The 25633-nt window shown below is 49.3% G+C and overlaps 2 protein-coding genes across 3 annotated transcripts in view; both read left to right on the forward strand.

The window, feature by feature from the left end:
• Nucleotides 1-1875, forward strand: LOC124470809 (60S ribosomal protein L22-like). Its single transcript, XM_047024930.1, has 4 exons — nt 1-88; nt 670-780; nt 1104-1228; nt 1688-1875. The coding sequence occupies exons 1-4, from the start codon at nt 77-79 to the stop codon at nt 1830-1832; spliced, it is 393 nt and encodes a 130-aa protein (XP_046880886.1). The 5' UTR covers nt 1-76; the 3' UTR covers nt 1833-1875.
• An 89-nt stretch (nt 1876-1964) lies between these two features.
• The window catches only part of chd5 (chromodomain helicase DNA binding protein 5), a 29432-nt gene continuing 5763 nt past the window's right edge, over nt 1965-25633 (forward strand). For both annotated transcript variants that reach the window (XM_047024926.1, XM_047024927.1), the window contains exons 1-25: nt 1965-2851; nt 8208-8362; nt 12384-12623; nt 12968-13086; nt 13327-13562; nt 13906-14018; nt 14335-14461; nt 15267-15433; nt 15854-16072; nt 16476-16682; nt 17149-17360; nt 17534-17665; nt 18248-18356; nt 18747-18938; nt 19450-19650; nt 20084-20221; nt 20795-20916; nt 21410-21583; nt 22175-22316; nt 22531-22662; nt 22878-22995; nt 23244-23368; nt 23834-24095; nt 24333-24511; nt 24803-24977. In XM_047024926.1, the coding sequence (XP_046880882.1) occupies nt 2785-2851; nt 8208-8362; nt 12384-12623; nt 12968-13086; nt 13327-13562; nt 13906-14018; nt 14335-14461; nt 15267-15433; nt 15854-16072; nt 16476-16682; nt 17149-17360; nt 17534-17665; nt 18248-18356; nt 18747-18938; nt 19450-19650; nt 20084-20221; nt 20795-20916; nt 21410-21583; nt 22175-22316; nt 22531-22662; nt 22878-22995; nt 23244-23368; nt 23834-24095; nt 24333-24511; nt 24803-24977 (4063 nt within the window). In that variant the 5' untranslated portion in view covers nt 1965-2784. The remainder of the gene's footprint in view (nt 2852-8207; nt 8363-12383; nt 12624-12967; nt 13087-13326; nt 13563-13905; nt 14019-14334; nt 14462-15266; nt 15434-15853; nt 16073-16475; nt 16683-17148; nt 17361-17533; nt 17666-18247; nt 18357-18746; nt 18939-19449; nt 19651-20083; nt 20222-20794; nt 20917-21409; nt 21584-22174; nt 22317-22530; nt 22663-22877; nt 22996-23243; nt 23369-23833; nt 24096-24332; nt 24512-24802; nt 24978-25633) is intronic.

The raw sequence follows: 25633 nt of genomic DNA on the forward strand, positions 1-25633 counted from the left end.
CTTGGAGAGTTCAAAAATCTCAGAAGAGGGATAGTATCAGACATACCTGGCATCCCAAATTAGAGTCTCTTCAACCATGGCCCCCATCGTGAGTACACCTCTGCTAATGTAGACAGCAGAAAAACACAATTTAAATGAGATGTACACGTTATTCAGAAAGCATCGCTTTCCTAAAGGATTAGAGAAGTAGCATAATGATGCATTTTAGTAAAGTATAGATAGTAGCGTTTAAGTTGCACGTGTTGTGGAGCTACGTTGACGCCGACATGTGTCAGTACGTTAGCTACAGCAGCTAATGCTACTAGTGTAGCGTTTTACGGCATATATGCTTATAAGCTTTAATGTACTTTTTACAGCTTATTTTGCCAGTTAGATAACTCACAAGGGTATACCGAACAGGGATACTCTTAATATTTAAAAGGTACATTTTGTTACACGGCACAAATGTGAAATCACAAATTGTTGTAGCCTATGTGATCTAACTCTACATGACGAGGAGCTTTCTGAAAAGCAAAGTAAACCACTTACTGACAGCTGTTTCAAAACAACTGGGAAGTGTTTTACAAATAGTTGATGTTGTCGCGAATTAGTGTGCTGTCCCACTTCTGAATGAATCATTTAATGAAAACAAACTGGTCGTTTGGGAAACATTGCTTGTTGTTTTGACAGAAAAAGCTGGTGACTAAAAAGCAGGGTGGTAAGCGGAAGAAGCAGCTTTTAAAGTTTACTCTGGACTGCACCCATCCAGTGGAAGATGGCATCATGGACGCTGCCAACTTTGTAAGTTCACCATCAACCAGTACTGCATTAAATAAATAAAAATGCCCATATTTTTGCTTCGTGCTTGTAGGCTACCAGTATATTAATCTTCTTGCTGCTATAAAGTATGACTTGTTGATGAGTCATTTAATGGTCTAAAGAGGTAGGCCTATGCCTTCAGATTGCATGAAACGCATTAGCAGTTGTTTATAATGATGTCCTACACAGATATGGGATGTTGCTAAATGCTTTGCTGTATAGGTAGCCAGTCTGAGATCTCACCTGTCATTGTGACACCTGTCATGTGCTTTTTTTAATGGTTTATTTGGGCCTTTCTTCCTCAGGAGCAGTTTCTGCAAGAACGCATCAAGGTGAACGGCAAAGCTGGGAGCTTGGGAGGTGGAGTGGTGTCCATTGAGAGGAGCAAGAGCAAGATCGGGGTGAACTCCGAGGTGCCTTTTTCCAAAAGGTAGGTCAGATCTCCAGAGGGTCAGGGTGTGTTTTTAGTGTTGTCTTTGTTTAGCCTGATCGAGGTTCCTGGAATCAATGTCAGTGTGACCGTAGCTGGGAAAGGGTTTTAAATACTGTTATTGAATGCCTGGATATCCTGTTGAGATTTGTAAGGCATGCAAGTGTATCTGGGGTAGATTTGTTTTGAGGTTCTCACTGGGAAGACCATGAATCACAGACATGGCGTTCGGGTGTTAGATCTCCATATATCTTCCATATCTCCTCTCAGACAGTGGTTAAGCATGAAATATTTCACATTTCCTGATCAATTCTAGCATAAATGAAGGTCGAAACTAGAATATTGTAACTTTATTCTCACTTGGTTGCTGGTTTGGTGTTCAAAAATAGAACGTCAGCTGTTTCTTTTAGGTTAAACTACCTAATTGTGGTCTTTAATCATTGTCTGTGCTGGCTCCAGGTATCTGAAGTACCTCACTAAAAAGTACCTGAAGAAGAACAACCTGAGAGACTGGCTCAGAGTGGTGGCCAACACCAAGGAGAGCTACGAGCTGCGTTACTTCCAGATCAACCAGGATGAGGAAGAGGAGGAAGATGATGATTAAATGCATGCCATTATTGTCATCAATAAAAGGTTGATGGGGGAAATAATTTGCAAGCTGTCTTTACTCCTGTCAAGCCATTCAGTGCGTTAATGCTTGTGTTTGGTAGTTTTATAATATTTGGGAATCAAACGTTGAGATATTTTTCTCTCTTTTTCATTGTTAATTGCCATGGCAAGGTCGTGCTATTTTGTTGGTGATCCCACGTTTTCTTTGTTTCAACATGTGGTCAATCTCACATGGGCACTTTGTTCCAGCGGTGGTTACCTTGACAACAGCTCAGCGACTGGCAACAGCGGAGCGAGCCAACTGTCCAGCTTGTCATGAAAACGAAGTTGGTGTTGATACTTTGTCATGTAGCATGCGCACCTGACGTGGCTACATAATGTAGTCGTTCACACGCGAAGAGTTGCATTTCGCAGTTTAATTATGCATCCGATTGCAACCGACCACGAATAAAATCAAAAAGTGGTTCCTTTCGAGGGAGCAAAACACCCCCTCCCTCCTCCACTCTATCCCCGTGTAACCTCGAATTCTACGGTGTTACTAGAGAAAATGGGCAAGGCGACTTGGAGAGGAGGTGTTTTTCGAGGCAATGCCATTTAAGCTCCGCTCACGACTAGTGAAAGTGGTAACTAGGAAAGCATGACTAACTAGTTGTGGAAATTATGGGATGGATTGTCATGGCAACAGACCAGACGTCACTATCTGGGCATGTGTGTTCCATTTTTTGTCTCTTTCTTATTTTCAGACTGCAAGACTTGGAAAGAGAAGAGTGGAAAAAGATATATATTTCTCCAAGAGAAAACTCAATTTTAACATACAAAAATAAATTTATTTTTGCAAAGGGCCTGTATAAATTGTCTTTTCGAAACAGTGAAGAGCGAAGAGTGGCATTTGGAGGGTTAACTTTCTGTTAATTCTCTGGCTAGAGGTTTTGAGGTATGAGATAAAGATGCCGGGGTCGCTAAGCAATGAAGACGAGGCACAGGACGAAATGGATTTTGAAGACGAAATACCAGGTGAGGGAAGGGGGGGGGGGTGTCCTTCAGATATTTTACGCTGCTACGGCTTGTCGAATGCGGGGAAAAGGGCTTGTCCTGCGTTCTGGATTTACTGGAAGGGAGGAGGGGTGGGGTGCTCTAGCAGAGCACAGTCATGCTATTATTTTGCACGACCCGTGTGCGTTCCTCAGGGACATGGGTCTACACTTGTCGCCACTCTTCATATCCTCAAATGTGCTTCATGGAGATCCGTGGTTTGCGGTTGGAAGGACGGTGAAGTGTTTCTGCCAAACACATTTATGTCCGGGGGAATTCGCATTCGCACGAAAATATCCGAAATCCGCCACTGTATGAGGCCATAAAACTCAATTTTACACTTAACTGCGATATTCATAGACTACTTATTAGAAATAGCACTCTTTTTTTGTCATGCGTTGCATTATCAATATTCTTTGGTTTTCTATTGCTGGGTAATCATGCCTCCGCAGACAGTGATAGTTGATCTGAAGTCTCTCAAAGTTTAAGACTCGATACCATCTGCCGTCTCTCTGCAGCATCCGAAGGAAGTGTCAGTAGTGTGCTAGGGGCTCCGTTGTTTAGATCAGGCTACAGCAGTGGTCTCAGGGGTGCTAAAGCCACGTGTTACAAGGAAACACTTGACATCAGCTGTCCAGACTGTCCAGTTCCACGGTCTTGTACTCCAGCCAATCATTCATTTTTCAACCAGGGGAGATGACATATGTTGTGTCTTAGTATTTTAGATTATTTGTTTTACCTGGATGTTGCAGTTGTTAAGAAATATGTTTCAGTATTTCCTTTGATTTGTTTACACTCAACACATGGTCTCTGACAGTGATTAATGTATTGCACAGACTGTACAATATTGAAACAAATGCAAATGAAAACCGAGGCAGGTGAACTGCAGTGTGAAATGCATAGTGACACAGTTGACATGACATGACATTTATTTACACAGCTAGTTTAGAAGAGTGGCCCTTTAGTGTGTGGCTAGCATGGAGAGCAGGGGGTCATCAATCTTTTCCATCCATCTCTGTCCAGCAGGTCTTAAATCTCTGGCAAGCCACTGCCTGGTGTCAGAGATGATGTGATAAAGTGTCCTTACAGCATCGTCCTCAAGACATACTGTACCAACCAGGATCTGAAGACTGTCATGTTGGTTTGGTCAATCTAATCAAATCAGTTTGGTTACTGTTGCCATGGTGGCTTCCGTCCTTCCGTCCTGGTCTGTAATAGTTTAGCATTAGCTTGACATCAAGAACCAATGGGAGTGCTGCTTTGGGCTTGCCCCCCTGTTCATTCACCTACTCCATAACTGACACTGGCTACAACAGTTGGTGACTGTTCAAATCACCACTCACAAGTGATAAACGGATATGTTTACAATCAGACTGTGGGGAATCTGGTTTCATTCTGGAATGTTCCCTTGTAAATGATTCTGCTAAGTGGATGACTGGGAAGGTGTGTGTGTGTATATGCCAAGTTCCGTTTTTTGTTAAAAACAGGGATGTCTGAGAGATTTTAAATGAGGGCAGCTGGAGAGGGAACTTTCTGGAATGAGATGCATCCATGACAGCCTCCCCTTCCTCGTATCCTAGCAGGGATGTCTACCAACAGCCTCTGTGGCACTCATACAGTTTGATATCAACCTCTCGTGTTATTACGCTAGCTGCATCATGGTCACACAAGGTTCTTTCATGTTACGGTACGTGACTTATTCTAGAACTACACCCATCTTCAAGATTTGTTTTCCCTGCTCAATTATTGAATCCTCATCTGAAAATGAAAGATTATCACAGGCTTTTATGTGTCTACAAAACTTATCCCCAATTGCATGGAGCTATTTTTGGAGGATCCACAATGAAAGCTGACACCATTTCTTTAATTCTTTGCGTGCCTACGTGCGAGTGTCTGCGAGGGATGCAGTCATACAGTACATATGCGCGCACGCTTGTAGCTGTAATCTTCACATGTTGTCGGAGGCACATCTGTTCCTCGCCTTCTAGTAGCCTGCACTTTGTTCCATAGGCCTGTGAACGTTGGGAACAATGAGAAGCTCTGTACTGTACTACCCTCCACACACCACAGCAGCTCAAATACTGTTTAACCCTAATAGGCTCTGTGCAGAGAAATGCTCTGTCTCTATATCTCTCTGTCTCTCTCTCTATATCTCTCTCTCTCTCTTTCTCTCTCTTTCTGTCTCTTGCTCTCCACGTCTCTCCCTCTCTAGCTCTCATCTGTCTATCTTTCTCTCACTCTCTATCCGTCTAATTTTCTCTCTCTCTTTCTCCCTGTTTCTTTCTAGCTCTCTTCTCTGTATCTAGCTCTATTACTCTCTTTCTCCTGGCCCCCCCTTCCCCCGCAATCTCTCTCTATCACTCTTTCCTCTATCTCACTTATTCTCTGGGATAAGAAGTAATTTTGTGGGTATTTCCATCCAAAGCCTGTGATAGACAGATACAGAAGGAGAGAGAGAGCGAGAGAAAGAGAGAAAGAGAGATAGACACAGAGAGAGAGAGAAAGAGAGAGAGAGAAAGAGAGAGAGAAAGAGAGAGAGATGAAACGTAGAATTTCACACCAGGGATTCAGTTATGAGTCTCCCCTCGGCCTGGCCTAAGGTCAGCCCTTGTGGTTCTCCACCTTTGTTTCTCCACTGTGCTTCTCCACCTTTACCTGCCCTGCCCTGCCGTACCCCGCCCTGCCCAGCTCTACTATCCACACTTGGTTTGTGCACAGGTGTGCACAGGTGCCAAGTGGAGCAGCCTGCCTTGCAGGCGTTCTGGATGTCGCTGGGCCTGGTGCCATCCTGTGTCCTCGCAGCCACATGCCAGAGTAATACCCCCTCTAAACCTGGCACAGCCTGGTCCCCTCAGCCAACAGGCTGGTGGCCCCCTTGATTCCTGCCACAGATCAGGGTACTCAGCTCACAGTCCTGGCCTCCAACTAGAGCATTGGTCCAGAACAGGAAGTCCCCTACGTGAATGGACTTCCTGATGAGCGCTACTCCTTCCTGCCTGCTTTGGATACCCAAGTGTGTCTTTTGTTTATTTAATTGGACTGGACAGCAGTGTTTCAATTCATTTGATTGTTACAGGCTAAGAGCAAAGAGACAGGGGAGATCTGGCCAGTCACTGGTGTAGGGGGCGTTTCCTTCTGTGTTTCTCCTCTACTCTCTTCCTCTCCTCTCTCTGTCTCTCCATCTCCATCTCTATGCTCTCCCCTTCTCCTTCCTCCTTTGCTCCTCTTTCTCTCTCCATTTATCTCCTCTTCTGTCTCTGTCCTTTCCTTCTCCTTCCCTCTCTCTGTCTCTCCCCCTCTCCACTTCTTTTCTCTCCTCCCTATATCTCAGTCTGTTCTTGCGTCGGTCAGATATGTAATTGGAGCTGATGACACGCCTAGCAGGCAGGCAGGCAGCACACAGACACACAGGCAGGAACACAAACAAAACCAGGCAGACACACAGACAGGAACACAGGCAGACACACAGACAAGAACACAAACAGAAACAGGCAGATACACATACAGGAACATAGACAGAAACACAGACAAGTACACAAACAGAAACAGGCAGACACACATACAGACAGACAGACAAACAGACACAAGCTGACAGACAAACCCACAGACAGGCAAACAGACAGACACAGACAGGAAGACAGAAAGACAGACAGGAACACATACAGACACACAGACAGGAACACAGAGCGGCAGACAGGCAAACTGGCAAATACACAAACAGGCCAAAAGACAAACACGCATTCAGACAGACATTCAGACTGACATTCAGACAGCCTAACCCTAACCCTAGACAGAAACAGTACACAGACAGGCAGACAGACACCCAGGAAGGCTAACTGACAGACTGATGAGGATGCAGGCAGTCAGAGATGCAAGCAGCCAGGGAGGCAGTCAAACATTCAGACAGTCAGACAGTCAGTCAGACAGACAGACAGGAAGCTCAGCCTCTCAGACATGACAGAGTTCCCATTGTGAAGCGCCACGAAAAGGTTGGCCTTAAAAACAATCAGGCAACATGAGCCAAAGCCATGCGGATTAGTACAGTCAATATACAGATAGACCACAGAAACATCAATTTTAATGTTTTCACGTACATATGTAATCCAAATGCCTCTGCATTTCATATAACGGTCAGAGTTATGTTGATTGGGCACCTCTAGTCAGACAGATTTGACATCTCTGTTGTGAACACAGCAAGTGCCAAAGGCATATTCATCACCTACTCATCTGAGTTAATACGGAGACAAACACAGCCTTGAGGGAATACAGTACGTGCTGTGTTGGGCCCTCTCTCTGTGTGGACCCCCCCCCACAGCATGGCTAAACACAGGATGAGTGGATGGTGAGATTCTTGTCTGGCTGTCTTCCTTCTCCCCTCCTTCCCCTTCCCCTCCTTCCCCTTCCCCTGTCCCTCTCCCCTTCCCCTTCCCCTTCCCTGTCTCTCTCTCCCTCTCTCTCTCTCTCTCTCTCTCTCTCTCTCTCTCTCTCTCTCTCTCTCTCTCTCTCTCTCTCTCTCTCTCTCTCTCTCTCTCTCTCTCTCTCTCTCTCTCTCTCTCCCCCCTGCACTCACACGCCTTCCCAGGAGAAGGCAGGGCTGCAGGGCTTGTGTCGGCTGATTGACTCTGATACACATGCTGCATATTTCATGTCCTCCAGTCTGTGTATGTGTGTCTGAGTGCGTGTGCCTGCGTGTGTGTGTGTGTGCGTTTGCGAGTATACAGTACGCCCGCGTGTGTGAGCGTTTGTGTGTGTGTGAGTCTGACAGTGAGGATGCGGCACCCTGGGAGTGTGTGTGTGTGTGTGTGAGAGAGCCTCTTTTCTAGTGATGTACTGTCTGCTGTCGTTCTCTCCTCTGTGACCTGCTGGGGCTCGCCGGCTCCGTGTCTGTCTGGGTCGCGCCAGGGCAGTGGGGGGGAACACACACACACACGGCCGCTGAGCAAGGCTGTGTGCATCAACCCTGGGATACCACTGGAGCCACAAGCAGCACATTAGGGCAGACTGAGGGGAGACTAGGACCCAGGAAGTTGCGTTTCCTTGTAAATAAAACGAAGATGTGAATCCTGGCTGCTTGGGTCAATGAGCAGGAAGTTAAATCCCAGAGGGTAAAAGCTATAATAACACACCTGTAGCAGAGGTGGTTCGGTGATAGCTGTCACCCAGCCTCCCTTACTGGAAGACCAGCGCTGGACTAGGTCACCGCTCACATGTCACCGAACCACCTCTGCTATAGGTGTGTTCTTGTAGCTTTATCCAGGGTGTCTGTATTGTGGGCGGGTGTGGAACCTTGGAGTGTGTGGGTGTGACTCGTCTGTGTGTGTGTGTCCGTCCCGTCCAGATGAGGACGAGGAAGGGGGGCGCGGCCCCGTGCCCCTGGCGGCGCTGGACAGCTTCTTCTCAGACGACGAAGACTCCCTCAAACAGCAGAAGAAGAAGAAACCCAAAAAGATGAAAGAAGGGAAGATGACCAAAGTGAAGAAACGGAAAAAGGAGGTGAGCTTTGTGTGACGAGAAACGGAAAAAAGTCCGAAAACGATTCTCAGGAAATAGTATTCATGGATATATGTAGCTTATATATTAATAGGAGATACCGTATATAATTCTGAACTGTATTATAGAAGGGCTGTTACTGTGTGAGAAACCTATTTAAAAAATGGTTACTATAGCTCATTAATGCTTTATTGATTGCCTTTGTGTTGTGTTGAATTTCCTTGGATTGGTCTGGTCTTAATTTGAGACAGAAGGGTGTCTCTGGCTAGGGGCACTTGGCATCCGTGTCTTAGTTAGTGCCAGTGTAAGCTGTGGACACTGTGTGCCAGGTTAGTCTGGAGATCAGGCCTGGCTGTGTGTGCGTGTGCTCCTTGTGTGAGCGTGTGCGAATGTATGTGTGAGAATGCATGTTTGAGTTTGTATCTGTGTGTGTTGATTTGAGTGTGTGTGTGTGTGGGTGGGTGTGTGTGGCCAGGAGTGCTAAAGCTGTGTGTGCCAGTGTTCACAGCCTTTGTGACAGAGTTACCCTGACAGCTGAACTCTCCCAGACTGTGGTCCCCCCTCCCCTCCCCAACACACACATACCCCCATCCACTGCCAGCCACTCGGCTCCAAGGTAGCCCCACCACAGTCCACTCTCCACTCTCAGCAGCAGCCCTCCAGAGAGGGCACCAAAGAGAGCCCACGTTTTATATCCGAACGCTTCCGTGGTCCTCATTAGCTGGAGGGGAACCTGACATGCAGCCCCCACTGAGGGTAACCCCGAGTGTGTGGCTGGAGAACTGGGTACTACAGCCCACACTGCCAGGGCCCTGAACCCCTGGTCCTCAGAGAACCAGGGGATTCCTGCCTTGAGGCATACACCTAACTCCTGGTGTCTGCAGTAGGATTATGTGGATGTGGTTAGGGGTTCTTCTCCAAACTAAACATGGACTAAGCCATACTCTTTTTCAATGTAGTCCGTCAGTGATTTGGACTGTGTGTTTGTGTTTGTGTGTCTGCTACTTTTTGTCATTCATACCCAATACTGACCAGTAAGTAGCAACAGTGCCAGTGACAAAGCCAGGGTGTTCCTGCCAGCCCTGACCATTAGTCCTCTGGCTGCTTGGCTATGTCAGCCTGACCCCAGACTAGCCTGCAAGCCCCAAAAAGACTGGCTCTTTGGCTGTTTGGCCCACAACAGACACAGTACCCAACACTGGACCCTGCTGAGATAATAAGGGGGACTTCCCTCTCTGTCTCTCTCCCTAACCAGGCACTGTCTCTTTGTATCTCTCTGCCTCACTACCTCTCTCTTTTTCTATCGCTTTATTCCTCCTTTCCACTGTTCATCGCTGTCTTTCCCACTCTCGCTCTCCCCGTCGCTTCGTCTCTCTTTCCTTCCCTGTGACTTTCTTGGACTCTGTCCTATTATCTCTTTCTATCTCTCTTACTCCTATATTTTTTTCTATTTCCCCCTTTCTCTCTCCTCTCTGTATCCCCATCTTCACTTTCAGTCTCTCTTCTCTTTCGCTTTCTTTCCCTCTCTTTATTTTGGTCTCTCTTTTCCTCCCTCTCCCTCTCTCTGTCTCTCTCCATTTATCTGTCTCCACCCTATTTCTCTCTCTCTCCCCCTCTCTCTCCCTCCTTCCTGCACCAGTGCTGGACAGTCACAGCTCTCCAGCTCTCCAGCTTTCCCAGGCATGTATCCTGTGTGTGTGTGTGTGTGTGAGCAGGGCCTCAGCACCATCTGAGGATGTGGGTGGTGGTGGTGGCAGGCGGTCACAGCCTCTCTCCTCCCAGGGCAGAGCAGGGGGACCTGGGTTCCCGACTTCCATCAGCCTTGCTGCTCCCAGCTCTCCTGGAGAGCACACTGCTTCATTACAGCCTCACACCTATTGGAGGATCTGTTTTGTTGAGATAGTGTTTTTGAAAGGCTTTTCTTTCCAGGATGTAATTTAGACACCCTAGTGAAGGATTCTGTTCAGGGACAGATCTTTTGTGCACGCATCCAACCTTGTTCTCCTGTCTACGTGTGTGTGTGTGTTTGTGTGTGTGCTAGTGTATGCGTGGGTATGAGTTTGTGTATGTGCACACGTGTATGCGAGAGTGTCTGTGTGTGTGTGTGAGCTAATGCATGTGCGAGTGTGTATGTTGGTGTTCATCAGTGTGTGTATGTGCAAGTGTACGTGTGCGAGTGCCTGTCTGTGTGTGTGCACGTTAGAGTGTTCCTCAGGTCTCTCAGTTCATCTGGCTGATAACATCTCATCTTTGTTTGCGTCAGCCCGCCCCACATCATGTGTTTGTGTAATGTTGGACTCTGGTAGCTATAGTGATGATGAAGGTTCAGCTCACTGCTGCCTACCCCCTCTGCAGTAGCTCTCAGAATTAACAGTGGTTTTGCCTCCCTGCTTCCCCCCCCCAACCCCCCCCCCCCCCCTGCGCACACACGGACACACACACACACACATTGAATGCATTCCCGCGCACACATTCCTCATACGTACACACACGGATACACACACACTGGCATGCAGCCGTGCGCACAGATACACGCATGGTGACACACGCTTTCATGGACGTCCACAAACATGTACGCACACACACACACTCATATACAAATACACTCTCTCTCTCTCTCTCTCTCTCTCTCTCTCTCTCTCTCTCACTCGCTCTCTCTATATCTCACTCTTCTGCATAAATGAGATTTGTCTAGACGGCCTCTGAAACACAGAGTCTGCTACCACAGGCCTCTGCATAACAAGCTCGTTATGCCAGGGTCTCTGATTGGATAACACTGTTCCACTGGCTGGCGCTGCTAGAGAGAAAGAGAGATAGAGATAGAGAGAGAGAGCGAGAGAGGAGGAAAGAAATGAGAAATGTAGTGACAGTAAGAAAGACCAAGTGTACTGTGGAAGATAAATAGAGAGAGGGAGAAAAAGAGAGTGAGAGAGAAAGAGGGAGAACGATAATGAGAGTGAGAGAGAGAGAGTTAGTTAGAGAGACACAGAATGAGAGAGAGAGAGAGAGAGAGCTCCAGACACTGCTCGATCTGGTTGCCATAGCAACACAGCCAGGCTGCTGGTTGGGTTGGCGGGTGCTGCGGCAATGTGAGCCTTTCCCCTGCTCTGCAGAGCGAGACGCCTGCGAGTCTCACACACACACACACACAGGCACACACACACAGGCACACACTTACATATACAGACACACGCACACACAGTCACACACACACACACACATAAACAAACAACTACCCTCCTCCACAAACACGCACAATGCATGCATAGTGTGCACAAGATGGCAGTATCCTAACACACACTACCAATAAACTATAATCCGTAATTGACCCTCCAGATGTTGTTTTAGCTACTCCAGGGGCACTACACATGCCTCTGTTGACTGAGCTGCACTGCTCTGATTGGTTGAGATCAGGCAGCACAACCCCTGATTGGCTGTGCTGTCCCAGGTGTGTTGCCTGTGTGTGCACTGAGCATGTGCGGAGATGGACGTGTGTCTGACAGTGGCCTGCAGGGGGAGCTGTGTGTGAACCTGACAGCCGAGACTGGCCTGTTGGATCCATGCAATCATACATGGGTGCAGTTCAATTATTTAGCTTTCTTCTCTGAAAACACACAGTCGAAAACACCCTTTATGTAAAAGCGGGAGACGAATGCTGAAGGAGTGGGAGAGTTGGAGCAGATGGATTTGTTTATAAACGTTTGCGATGTATTCAACATGTGTATATTTGTGGATGTCAGTTGCGTGAATTAGAATGTACATAATACATGTTTAAATGAGTGAGATCCACAGAGCCTTAATGAGGTAATTTACTGATAATGTGTGTGGGCGTGTGTTTTGTATGTGTTTGCGTGTTTGTGTTTGTGTGCGCATATGTTCGCATGCACGTGTACGTACGTGTTTGCGCGGGCGTATGCTTTCGTCCGTGTGTGTGTGTGTTTGGGTGTAAATGTGTGAGCGTGCGTGGGTGCGCGTGCGTGCGTGTACATGCGTGCTCTTGTGTGTGTGCGTGACTGCTCTCCAGGCAGGGGTCCAGGGCCTGGGCCCTGTAGGGGGCGGAGCCTGCAGTGACCAGGAAGAGGCCTTGGAGAGGGAGGAGGAGGAGGAGCGGCCGGAGGGGGGCTCGGGGAGCGAGAGCAGCAGCTACGCCCCCACCAAGAAGAAGAAGAAGAAACCCAGGGAGAAGAAAGAGAAGAAGCCCAAACGGAAGAAGAGAGAAGAGGAGGAGGACGATGACGATGATGACGACGACGGGAACATGAAGGTGTGCTCTTTTCTCCAGCGCTCCAGTCTCTTTTTGTTGTTGTGTTTATGTTTGTTGTATGTTCATGTGTGAGTGTGTGAATGTGTGTAGATGTTAGCGTACGTGCGTTGTCTGTCTGTGTGTGGGTGCACGCGTGTGTGCTTGTATGGGTGCATGCCTGGGCAAATGTGTGTGTGTGAGAGTGTGTGGATGTCTGCATGTGTTTGTGAGCAAATGTGCTTGTATGTGTGTGTGTGTGTGTAAGAGCGTCTGTGCGGGGGAGCTTGAGTGTGTGTGTCAGCCTGTGTTTGTGAGCCCACATGCTTGCCAGACGTACCCCCCTGTGTGTGTGTGTGGCGCCCCAGGAGCCCAAGTTGTCGAGTCAGCTGATGGAGGAGTGGGGTCTGGAGGATGTCCAGCACGCCTTCACCGAGCAGGACTACCGCACCCTCACCAACTACAAGGCCTTCAGCCAGTTCCTCAGGTACCTGTCTGTCTGTCAGTCTGTCTGTGTGTGCTGGTGTGAATCTGTAGGTTTTGGAGAACCTCTTTCCTGACCCTATCTCACAATACACAGTTTGCACACAACCCCCCATCCCCCTCTCTCACACACACACCCCTCCCTTCAGACACACACACACACAGATCCCCCCCTATTGGTTGACTGCCACAGGAGTCGTCAGGGTAGCGTGTGCTGTCCTGTCTGACTGTGTGTGTCTCCCAGGCCGCTGATAGCCAAGAAGAACCCCAAGATCCCCATGTCGAAGATGATGACCGTGCTGGGCGCCAAGTGGCGGGAGTTCAGCGCCAACAACCCTTTCAAAGGCTCCTCTGCCACCGCCGTGGCCGCCGCCGTGGCCGCCGCCGTGGAAACCGTCACCGTGGCCCCGCCCATCACTGTCAGCCAACCCAGCTCCCAGCCAGGGCCAATCAGAAAAGCCAAAACCAAAGAGGGGAAGGGTAATGTTTGCCAGCTCGTCATGTTTTAGTTGCTCATGCTCGTGTCCTTGTTCTGAGGCATCCCTCCAGACTAGTTGTATGGGGTCTCTGTTCTGGAGGGGAAACATAGGACAGGTGTTGGAACTAACGGTTCATACTGAACCTCCCTGCTGGTGGTTCAGTGGTGCCTGGTGCTTTACTTGAGTTTGGTGGAGTGTTTGAGAATGGGGGGGCCCAGTTGTGTGTACGTATGTTTGGATGTGTGTACTGTGAGCGTGTGTGTGTGTGTGCGTTGACTTCATGTAGAGAGCTTAGAGAAGCATGCATCAGGCCCAGGATGTTCAGCGGTGATCTGGTGTCTCAGGTCCAGGAGTGAGGAAGAGGAACAAGACGCCGAAGGAGGGGAAGAAGAAGCCCAAACCCAAGAAGACCAAGTCCAAGTCAGGCCAGAGTGGCAAGAAGAAGAAAGCCTTGTCCGTACGTTCCTGCTCCTCTGGTCCTCCTCTTTAGATTAGAGAAATTCTTTTCTGAGTATTTTTGTTTTGAATGGCCTTTGGGGTCAAGTCAACTGTAAAACTGATAATGTCTCGCTCTCTATTTTTCTCTCTCCCCCCCTCTCTCTATTTCTCCCTCTCTCTAATTCTCCCTCTCTCTATTTCTCTCTCTCTCTATTTCTCTCTCTCTCTATTTCTCTCTCTCTCTATTTCTCTCTCTCTCTCTCTCTCTCTCTCTCTCTCTCTCTCTCTCTCTCTCTCTCTCTCTCTCATGGTAAACCCTGTGTTTGTTGGACCAGAGTGAGGAGGACTTCCTGGAGGAGTCGGACTTTGATGACATCAGCATCCACAGTGCCTGCGTGCTGTCTGACACCTCGGCAGCAGCCAAGAAGAAGGCGGCTCGCAAGGGGCGCAAGAAGAGGAAACGTACGTTCCTCACCTGTTCTGAGGGAACACACACACACACACTGATGACTGGATGGATGGAAGGATTGAGGGATGGATACAGGGTTGGATGGAGGCATGAAGGGATGGACGGATAGAGGGAGGGAGGGATGGATGGATGGATGGATTATTGAACAGACGAACAAGCAAATGAACAAACTCCTGTTCAAACAAACACACAAATCATTCCACTATTGAATGCAAGAAAAAAAGGAACATATGAGTGCATGGCTAAATGAGTGAGTGTCTAACCTGTGAGGTGTGCAGTGTCTGACCTGTGACCTGTCTGACCTGTGAGGTGTGAGCTGTCTGACCTGTGAGGTGTGAGCTGTCTGACCTGTGAGGTGTGAGCTGTCTGACCTGTGAGGTGTGAGCTGTCTGACCTGTGAGGTATGAGCTGTCTGACCTGTGAGGTGTGAGCTGTCTGACCTGTGAGGTGTGAGCTGTCTGACCTGTGAGGTGTGAGCTGTCTGACCTGTGAGGTGTGAGCTGTCTGACCTGTGACCTGTGAGGTGTCTGACCTGTGAGGTGTGAGCTGTCTGACCTGTGAGCTGTCTGACCTGTGAGTTGTCTGACCTGTGAGGTGTGCGGTGTCTGACCTGTGAGGTGTGAGATGTCTGACCTGTCTGACCTGTGAGGTGTGAGCTGTCTGACCTGTCTGACCTGTGCGGTGTCTGACCTGTGAGGTGTGCGGTGTCTGACCTGTGAGGTGTGCGGTGTCTGACCTGTGAGGTGTCTGACCTGTGAGGTGTGCGTTGTCTGACCTGTGCGGTGTGCGGTGCCCTAGGGGAGGACGGGGATGGCTATGAGACGGACCACCAGGACTACTGCGAGGTGTGTACACAGGGTGGGGAGATCATCCTGTGTGACACCTGCCCCAGGGCCTACCACCTGGTGTGTCTGGAGCCCGAGCTGGAGAAGGCTCCGGAGGGCACCTGGAGCTGCCCACACTGCGTGAGTTCACCCTGCCTGGGGACCGGTCCTCACACACACACACACACACACACACGCGCACAGCATCATGCACTTACACACACACGAGCATTTATGCACACACCTGCATGCACACACATGGACATACCAAATGCATGCATTCATGCACATACACGCGCACACTGCACACACACGAACATACGCACAAACCTATACACACACGCACACACTCAGGCACACACGCTGCCTTCCAGCGGTGAACGTTTCCAGTCACGTAGGTGTGTGTGTGACCTGGTTGTCCACTAGCTGTGACCTCCTTTCCATCAGTGAGGTGGAAGTAATCCCAGCCTCTAACAACCATGAACATCATCACACACTCAGTAGACCCAGCACATGCGATCCTACTGAAACTACTTTCCTGTGTGTGTGTGTGTGTGCCAGGAGAAGGAGGGCATCCAGTGGGAGGCCAAGGACGAGGAAGAGGAAGAGGAGGATCCTGCTGGAGACGAAGAGGATGACCACATGGAATTCTGCCGAGTGTGCAAGGATGGTGGAGAGCTACTCTGCTGTGACACCTGCCCGTCGTCCTATCACATCCACTGCCTGAACCCACCCCTCCCTGAAATACCCAATGGGGAGTGGCTCTGCCCACGCTGCATGGTAAACAGACCGGGGGTTGTTTCTGACAGCATCAGTGTTGGTTGAGAATGACTCAATCGTGCTACTGGGAAACACAGGGCGTTGCGTTCCATAATAATTAAATGATTAGACATTCGAAAACATATCTTATCAAGCTTACAAATTATGAGTTTCAAGCCTAAAGATTTTGTTTATTATTTCCAGAGTGTGCTTCAACTTTCGTCATCTAAAAAACGGAAAGTGGTTAAAGAAAATACATATTTTAAAAAAATTTACATTTATTGCTGATGGAGTCCAGCCCACCTCCTTCTCCTCTCCCAGGGCAGACCTGAGTGATTATACAGACCTGACAGGGATGGAGAGAGAGAGTCAGGAGAGCTATTTCTGTCTGACCTCCCCTCCTCTCCCCCTCCTCCTCTTCCAGTGCCCCCCTCTAAAAGGGAAGGTCCAGAGAATTCTCCACTGGACGTGGGGGGACCCCCCCTTGCCGGCGGAGGTGCCCTGTGGCCCTGACGGGGAGCCCGCCGACCCCCTGGCCAGACCCCCCCTGAAGGGACACCCAGAGAGGGAGCTGTTTGTCAAGTGGGCTGGGCTGTCTTACTGGCACTGCTCCTGGGTCAACGAGCTGCAGGTGAGACACATTAACACCCAGGACACCACTCCCCCCACTGCCCAGCCAGGACTTAACCTCCCAGAACCTCCCCCCCATGTCCCTCCCCAGACCCACCCAGAGCCCTTCCCCTCTCCAGAACGCCCAGAACCCTAATGCTTGGTACACACTATTAGGAATTTGACCTGACAGTCTGCGGATCTTCATCATTCCATACTGTGACCAATCAGGGAGCACGATGCAAAGAATTCTTCCCCGTGGATCAAAAACGCCTTCCTCAAGGTCCGCTGATCATCCTGTGAAGCTACGTCGTCCAGTGACGACAGATAGGGTCAGCTGACCTTCTCAATAGTGTGTACTAAACAAAACAAGTCTGCCGCAAGCCCCACATAAGTCCCTCACGAGCCCTTTCGGGAAACCCCCCCTCCCCCCAGAAGCCCCTCTCCTCCTGGGGTCTAGCTCTGACCCCCAGCCCCCTCTCTCCCAGCTGGAGCTGTACCACACAGTGATGTACCGGAACTACCAGAGGAAGAACGATATGGACGAGCCCCCGCCCTATGACTACGGCTCCGGGGAGGAGGAGCTCAACAACGAGAAGAGGAAGAGCAAAGACCCACAGTACGCCATCATGGAGGAGAGGTTCTACCGCTACGGGATCAAGCCAGAGTGGATGGTCATCCACAGAGTGATCAATCACAGGTACACACACACACACACACACACACAGGTACGTACCCACCCACCCACTCACACACTCACACTTGCACCCACACACACACACTCATACACACACACACATGACCACACACGTACACACACAGCGTGTTGTGGGCCCCTCCAGAGCTTGATCATGTCTGTGGTGTTGCCTGCAGCTTTGATAAGGATGGGGATGTGCACTACCTGATCAAGTGGAGAGACCTGCCTTATGACCAGTGCACCTGGGAGGTGGATGACTTTGACGTCCCAGAGTACGACAGCCACAAGCAAGCCTACTGGGACCACAGGTCTGCTCCACACCTGTCTCACACATCTGCTCACACAACTGTCTCACACACCTGCTTATACACCCGTCTCACACATCTGTCTCACACACCTGTCTCACATAGCTGCTCATACACCTGTCTCACACACCTGTCTCACACACCTGTCTCACATAGCTGCTCATACACCTGTCTCACACACCTGTCTCACATAGCTGCTCATACACCTGTCTCACACACCTGTCTCACATAGCTGCTCATAAACCTGTCTCACACACCTGTCTCACATAGTTGCTCATACACCTGTCTCACACACCTGTCTCACATAGCTGCTCATACACCTGTCTCACACACCTGTCTCACATAGCTGCTCATAAACCTGTCTCACACACCTGTCTCACATAGCTGCTCATAAACCTGTTTCACACACCTGTCTCACATAGCTGCTCATCCACCTGTCTCACGCCCCCACTCACACAACCCCCCACACACAACCCTCCATCTCACCTACTTATTTCTCTGTGCTAATGTCCTTGGCATTATAAGAGCCTAATTACCCTCTCAATCAACCTCTTCCGAACTCACCGTGCTGCTGTTCTGTGACAGGGAGCAGATTCTTGGTGAGGATCATCGCCCCCTGGTGGTGAGGAAAGGAAAGCGAGCCAAAGAGGAGCACCCCAAGAGAGAGATCCCCCCTGATGCTCCCATTATCGACGTGAGTGGCTACAGCGCAGCACGCTCAGGGGCTGTCACGACCATGTCACACACGTTAGACAGGAGGAGGTGGTGGAGGACATTCATAGTCTGTTCATATTCACAGGTCTAACGCTGAGCTAGGGTCAGTGACGGGAGTTTCGTAGTAATAATAACCTACAGTCTTTACCAGGTGGAGCCAGATTCATGTCATTATCTAGGTCTACCCTGGGTTCTCTCTCTCTGTCTCTCTCTCTTTCTCTCTCTCTTACCCTCTCTTTTTCTCTCTCTCTCTCTCTCTCTCTTTGTCTCTCTCTCTCTCTTTGTCTCTCTCTCTCTCTTTGTCTCTCTCTCTCTCTCTCTCTCTCTCTCTCTTTAACACACTCCACCCTGGCCTCTCTCTTCTTTCCAGCCCACCATCAAGTTTGAGCACCAGCCGTGGTACATCAATGCCACGGGGGGCACCCTGCACCCGTACCAGCTGGAGGGGCTGAACTGGCTGAGGTTCTCCTGGGCTCAGGGCACCGACACCATCCTGGCAGACGAGATGGGCCTGGGCAAGACCGTCCAGACCATCGTCTTCCTCTACTCTCTCTACAAGGAGGTAGGTGGGAGAGGAGGGGAAGAAAAGATACATACATAGATGAATGGACGTTGTGTAATTGGAAAAGGATTGGCTAGATACAAGCTGTGAGTGTGTCAGTTCTTCCTCGCCTCCACAATGGATGTTTTCACGGGAGGCAGCATGTGAGAGTCATGTTTTCTGTTGAACTGTGTTTACCTCCTGGTGAGGTTCTGCTAGGTGAGAAGTTAGAGCTGTGACCCCCCTCCCCACTCCTCCTCCCGTCTCCCCCCTTCCTCCCTCCTGCTCCTGCTCTCCTTTTCCCTTCTCCTCTTCATCCCTCTTCTCCCACTCCCATCTCCCTCCTCCTCCCCCCTTCCACCCCCTCTTCTCTCTTTCCTCCTTCCCCCTTCCTTATTATCCCCTCCCTCCTCCTCTTCCCACTTCCTCCTCCTCATCCCCACTCCCTCCTCCTCCCCCTCCTCCCCCCTTCCTCCACACCCATCTCCTCCTCCACACCCCTCTCCTCCTCCCCTCCCCTCTCCTCCTCCAGGGCCACTCCAAGGGCCCATACCTGGTGAGCGCCCCCCTGTCCACCATCATCAACTGGGAGCGGGAGTTTGAGATGTGGGCTCCAGACTTCTACGTGGTCACCTACACCGGTGACAAGGACAGCAGGGCGGTCATCAGGGAGAACGAGTTCACCTTTGAGGACTCGGCGGTCAAGACCGGACGCAAAGTGTTCCGCATGAAGGTACGCCTCGGACCGGATGAGGGGTTAGGAATGAGGGATACACATGCTGTCCGTCTTCACTTAATCGTATTCATCTTCATCCTCTAGAACAATGGATGAGTGAACTCTGGGTTTCAGGGAACATTTATAGTACATGCACTTTTTTGAAGTGTATTTGTGTTAACCTGACTTTCCAGATGGTTTGTTACACCAATCCATCTGGGAAGTCGTCCTTGGAAACAGTTTGAAAAAAGCGCAGGAATGTTCAATAAATGCTTGGCAGGTGATTGGACGAACCATCTGTCCATCACCGTCTGTCAAGGGCTAACTTCAATCACAGCCGGTGATTGCTGCCAGTAGTTCTGGATTCTCGCGTTCCAGAACTCAGTGTGTTTGTTTTGCATCTCGGTGTGAGCCAGCCTCACAGTGCTCTGGGTCTGCCCCCCCCTCACAGAAAGACACGGCCATCAAGTTCCACGTGCTGCTGACGTCCTACGAGCTGATCACCATCGACCAGGCCATCCTGGGCTCCATCAGCTGGGCCTGCCTGGTGGTGGACGAGGCCCACCGCCTCAAGAACAACCAGTCCAAGGTAGGGTGGAGACACACACACACATATATACACACACACACATACTGTCTAAGTAACTGCAGTTGTGGGCATGACACACACACACACACGTACACACATACTGTTGTAAGTAGGACACGCACATACACTCTTACACACACATACTGTCTAAGTAACGCACGCACACAGACACTGATGCACAAGCAGACGTGGGCGCACACACGCACAGGTGCACACACGCACCTCCACACTCACACACAGCGTCACGTCTCTACAGCCCACACCTGTCACACTCACACCCCTTAGATACAAAACAAAGGCTCATTAAAAACCACAGCTATGTTTTATGTGGGGAGAGTTGACTCATAAAAGGGATTTATATGAGCCGTTCAATGCCCTCCGGCCATCACTTCTAAGGAGCACATTACCACTGTGCTGGTGAGAATGTTGAAGTGGTAAAACTATCATCCCACTCCAGGTCCTCTAATGGAAAGCCAGTTTTACATTAGGGATCAAATCCACATCCCTCTCCCTCACCAACACGCCGATTCATTCCTATGGGTGATGGTTCATGGCGGTGTGGTCTGGTTTCAGTTCTTCAGGATCCTGAATGGGTATAAGATCTACTACAAGCTGCTGCTGACTGGAACACCTCTGCAGAACAACCTGGAGGAGCTGTTCCACCTGCTCAACTTCCTCACCCCAGAGAGGTTCAAGTAAGAGAGCCCGACACTCAGACAGGAAGGATTACATCCCAGTGATAGAGACAGGAAGGATTACATCCCAGTGTTAGAGACAGGAAGGATTACATCCCAGTGTTAGAGACAGGAAGGATTACATTCCAGTGTTAGAGACAGGAAGGATTACATCCCAGTGTTAGATACAAGAAGGATTACATTCCAGTGTTAGATACAAGAAGGATTACATTCCAGTGTTAGATACAGGAAGGATTACTTTTACAGTGTTAAATACAGGAATGATTACATTACAGTGTTGGATTATAGGAACAGGAAGTATACTGTGAATATATTCTACTATTAATTTTCTCACTTAATGGTGCACTGTGGTTGAAGTCAGATACCTCTAAATTGATATGAGTTATAGTGTTACACTGAAACAATAATAATAATAACAATGTATACATCATCTTCTGTCTGAAACCTGTGTGGTCATGCATGTCTGTGTGTGTGCTTTCTTTGTGTGCTGCAGTAACCTGGATGGCTTCCTGGAGGAGTTTGCAGACATCTCTAAGGAGGACCAGATCAAGAAGCTCCACGACCTGCTGGGGCCTCACATGCTGAGGAGGCTGAAGGTGGACGTGTTCAAGAACATGCCGGCCAAGACCGAGCTCATCGTCAGGGTGGAGCTCAGCCCCATGCAGAAGTTAGTCCTCTCTGTAGTTGAAGCTCTAAACACGTGCTGTAACAGGCTTAGACTGATGGGGAGTGACTGGTTGTGTCTTAGATTGCCCCTGATATGCTGGTTGTGTTTTAGACTGTTCTGGATAGGCTGGTTGTGTCTTAGATTGCTCATGATAGGCTGGTTTGTCTTACATTGTTCCTGATAGGCTGGTTTTGTCTTAGATTGCTCCTGATAGGCTGGTTGTGTCTTAGACTGACTTGGATATAGTTAAGTCTTAGCCTGCACATGGATAGATTTGTTTTGTCTGAAACTGCTGGCTGTGGATTGGCTTGTTTACAACAATAGGTAATCAAGCGAGGAAGAAGCAATGAAGCAGATGAAAAAAAAAGAATATTATGTTAAATGGACAACTATGCAGTTGCAATCATTCAGCAATGAGACACATTCATTTATTACGGTCCAAATTGCAGTAATTGTGTACAACCTCAATAAAAAAATGTATATATTTTCAGATCTCTAGATGTGTCCTTGGTTTTCTGGTTTGGGTTCAGGATTGGACCGAGTGTCCCCCCCTTCCTCCATGCTCAGTCCTGTCTGACCTCTGACCCACAGGAAGTACTACAAGTTCATCCTGACGCGGAACTTTGAGGCCCTCAACTCCAAGGGAGGGGGGAACCAGGTGTCTCTGCTCAACATCATGATGGACCTCAAGAAGTGCTGCAACCACCCCTACCTGTTCCCTGTGGCTGCTGTGGTGAGGAGTGTGTGTGTGTGTGTGCATGTGTGTGTGTGTGCATGTGTGTGTATGTATGTGTACAGAATGCTAGTGTGTGTTTCTGAATGTGTAACTCAAGCTAATGATATTTGAATATTTACATTACTGGGTAATTGTGTATTCCATCCATAAAGTATATTGCAACGTGAACTCTGTCCTCTCATTGGCTCGGCTCTACTTCCTGTCTGGACAGGAAGCTCCAGTGCTGCCCAATGGCTCCTATGATGGGAACATGCTGGTCAAGTCCTCAGGCAAACTGACCCTCCTTCAGAAGATGCTGAGGAAACTCAAAGATGAAGGCCACCGAGTCCTTATCTTCTCCCAGGTCAGTGTGGCTTCAGAAGTCAGACAATACTCGTCAGATACCTCAAGCCAGGCGTGTTAGCGGCACTCTGTTTGAATGGAAAATGACAGTTTAAGCTCTGTCTTGCTGTACCCTGATTGAGTGTGAGAATGACAGTTGAAGTGTCATTTTTCAAAAGTGTTCTTTGAGTGTGTTGAAGCTCTACCTCTTATCTTTGACCCCTGACCCCTCCTCAGATGACCAAGATGCTGGACCTTCTGGAGGACTTCCTGGAGCATGAGGGTTACAAGTATGAACGCATCGATGGAGGGATCACTGGAGGCCTGAGACAGGAGGCTATAGACCGCTTCAATGGTTAGACACACACACACACACACACACATGCACACACATACCCACTCACACACACAAGTGTAAACTTGCATACACAAGCGCATGTGCAAGCACGCATATGCACCCCCACGTACAGAAACACGTAAGCAAATGCACACACACACATGCATACACACACAAACACATGCAAGCATACTCATGTCCACACAAACACTCACACACACACACACACACCACACACACTGACTATCCTCGGTTGTGTGCTACAGCGCCAGGTGCCCAGCAGTTCTGCTTCCTGCTGTCCACACGAGCAGGAGGGTTGGGCATAAACCTGGCAACCGCAGACACCGTCGTCATCTACGACTCCGACTGGAACCCTCATAATGATATCCAGGTACCGGGCCCAGAAACTGGCTACACATGCAAACATTGAATATGCCATAATGTAGTTAAATGTTAAACCATGGCAACCTCCTACAGTGTTGTCGAGCTCCTTGTTGTAGAACTCTCCATCTAGCTACATGAGCTCCCTGCCTTCATCTGTATTGTATCTAACTGTTTCATTCAAGTGTATCTGTGTTACCCATCTATCTCTCATAATCTATCTCTATCTCTGTCACCCATCTACCAGAATCTCTATCTGTCTCACCTGTCTACCATAATCAATTGCTATCTGTTTTACTCGTCTACCATAATACATCTCTATCTGTCTTGTTCTGACACAGCCTTTTTTTATCAGTCTATCTTCCTGCAGCTATATTTACTGTATATTTACCCTTCTTTCCACCTCAGTTTCTTATATGTCCTTTCTTCTGTTTATCTTCTATCCTTCTTGAATCCATCCCCCCACCCCATCCAGGCGTTCAGCAGGGCTCACCGTATTGGCCAAAATAGGAAGGTGATGATCTACCGCTTTGTGACGCGCGCCAGCGTGGAGGAGAGGATCACCCAGGTGGCCAAGAGGAAGATGATGCTGACCCACCTGGTGGTGAGGCCAGGCCTGGGCTCCAAGACGGGCTCCATGTCCAAGCAGGAGCTGGACGACATCCTCAAGTTTGGCACGGAGGAGCTGTTCAAGGATGAGATGGAGGCTGCCAGGGCCATGGGCAGGCACCCTATGAGTAAGCATGGGTCTCCTCTCTCTCGCCTTTCTCTCTGTCTCTTTGTTTCTTCTTTTTAGTCCCCTCCTCTCCTTCTCCTTAGGCTCTCTCTCTCTCCTTTGTATCCTACATAGTCTCTCCCTCCCTCCCTCTCTCCCTGTCTCCTCCATCGTCTCTCCTCTCCCTTTCGCTCGCTCTCTCTCTCTTTCCCCTTTCCTACCCTGCTCATCCCGGTGTGTCTGTGTGTGTGTAACCTAGGCGACCTAATCAAGGACGGCGAGGAAGGCAGCGTGATCCACTACGACGACAACGCCATCTCCAAGCTGCTGGACCGCAGCCAGGACGCCACGGAGGACACGGAGATCCAGAACATGAACGAGTACCTCAGCTCCTTCAAGGTGGCCCAGTACGTGGTCAAAGACGAGGACGAGGGAGAGGTGAGGAGGGACACACACATACGTGCACAATCACACACACACACACACTCATTTAGGGAACCCCAGGCAGACAGACTACAGTGACGCACGCGCACACACCCATTGCGCACACACCCCGCGTGAACGTGTGTGTTTATGTATATGTGTGTGTGTGGGTTTATGTACGTGTGTGTGTGCTTATGTACTCTTGTGTGTTTATTTACGTATGTGTGTTTATGCACGTTTGTGTGTTTATGCACGTGTGTATGTGTGTGTTTATGAACATGTGTTTGTTTATGCACGTGTGTGTAGGAGGAGGTGCAGCGGGAGATCATCAAGCAGGAGGAGAACGTGGACCCAGACTACTGGGAGAAGCTCCTGAGGCACCACTACGAGCAGCAGCAGGAGGACCTGGCCCGCAACCTGGGCAAGGGCAAGAGGATCCGCAAGCAGGTCAACTACAACGACACCACCCAGGAGGACCAAGGTTGGCCTCACACACCCTGGAACCTCCCTCACCCAGGACACACACACACACCACACAGAACACACACAGCACACACTCCAGGACTCCCCTCACCCAGGACACAAACTACATACAGGACACACACAAGACACACACTCCTCACCCAAGAAACACACTCTTAACCCAGGACACACACCCCATACACATTTATGTCTATTTGGTTGTTTGTGTTTCTTGGCTTGGTTTTACAGCGCTCTCAAGTCTATGAGAGCTACAGTACAGAGTCTTCTCTTCAGTGTTAGAAGTGATTGAAGCCAAGTCGAGTCATGACTAGAAAACTCACCTCGCTGAGTCATGAGTAGAAACTCACCTCCGAGGTTCAACAGCTGTTTGAACATGAGTGACGTGGGAGGTTGAATGGCCATGGAAGCTCATCGCTACAGTCTCAGAGCTCTCAAGGGTTGCCTGAGTGTCTGTTCACGAGCTACAAGTCCGCCTGCATGGTCAGTGCTGCTCCCTAGTGTTCCCCATAAGAAGTACAGTCATAAAACATTAAATTACAGCATCTCCCTGGCGTTAATGCCTATGATACAGTAGCTGCTATAGTAGCTGGAAGTCAGCCTGCAGAGTGAAGTGTATTCTCCGGGAGAACTACAGTCATAATAGAGGATGACAGT

Source organism: Hypomesus transpacificus, chromosome 9, assembly GCF_021917145.1.
Source record: "Hypomesus transpacificus isolate Combined female chromosome 9, fHypTra1, whole genome shotgun sequence".
Taxonomy (NCBI): Eukaryota; Metazoa; Chordata; class Actinopteri; order Osmeriformes; family Osmeridae; genus Hypomesus; species Hypomesus transpacificus.

What these genes read in the sequence shown, in the direction of transcription:
- LOC124470809 (XM_047024930.1), top strand. An exon ending in TCATGGACGCTGCCAACTTT is followed by an intron (nt 781 to 1,103) that starts GTAAGTTCACCA and finishes TTTCTTCCTCAG; the next exon opens with GAGCAGTTTCTGCAAGAACG. An exon ending in GAGGTGCCTTTTTCCAAAAG is followed by an intron (nt 1,229 to 1,687) that starts GTAGGTCAGATC and finishes TGCTGGCTCCAG; the next exon opens with GTATCTGAAGTACCTCACTA.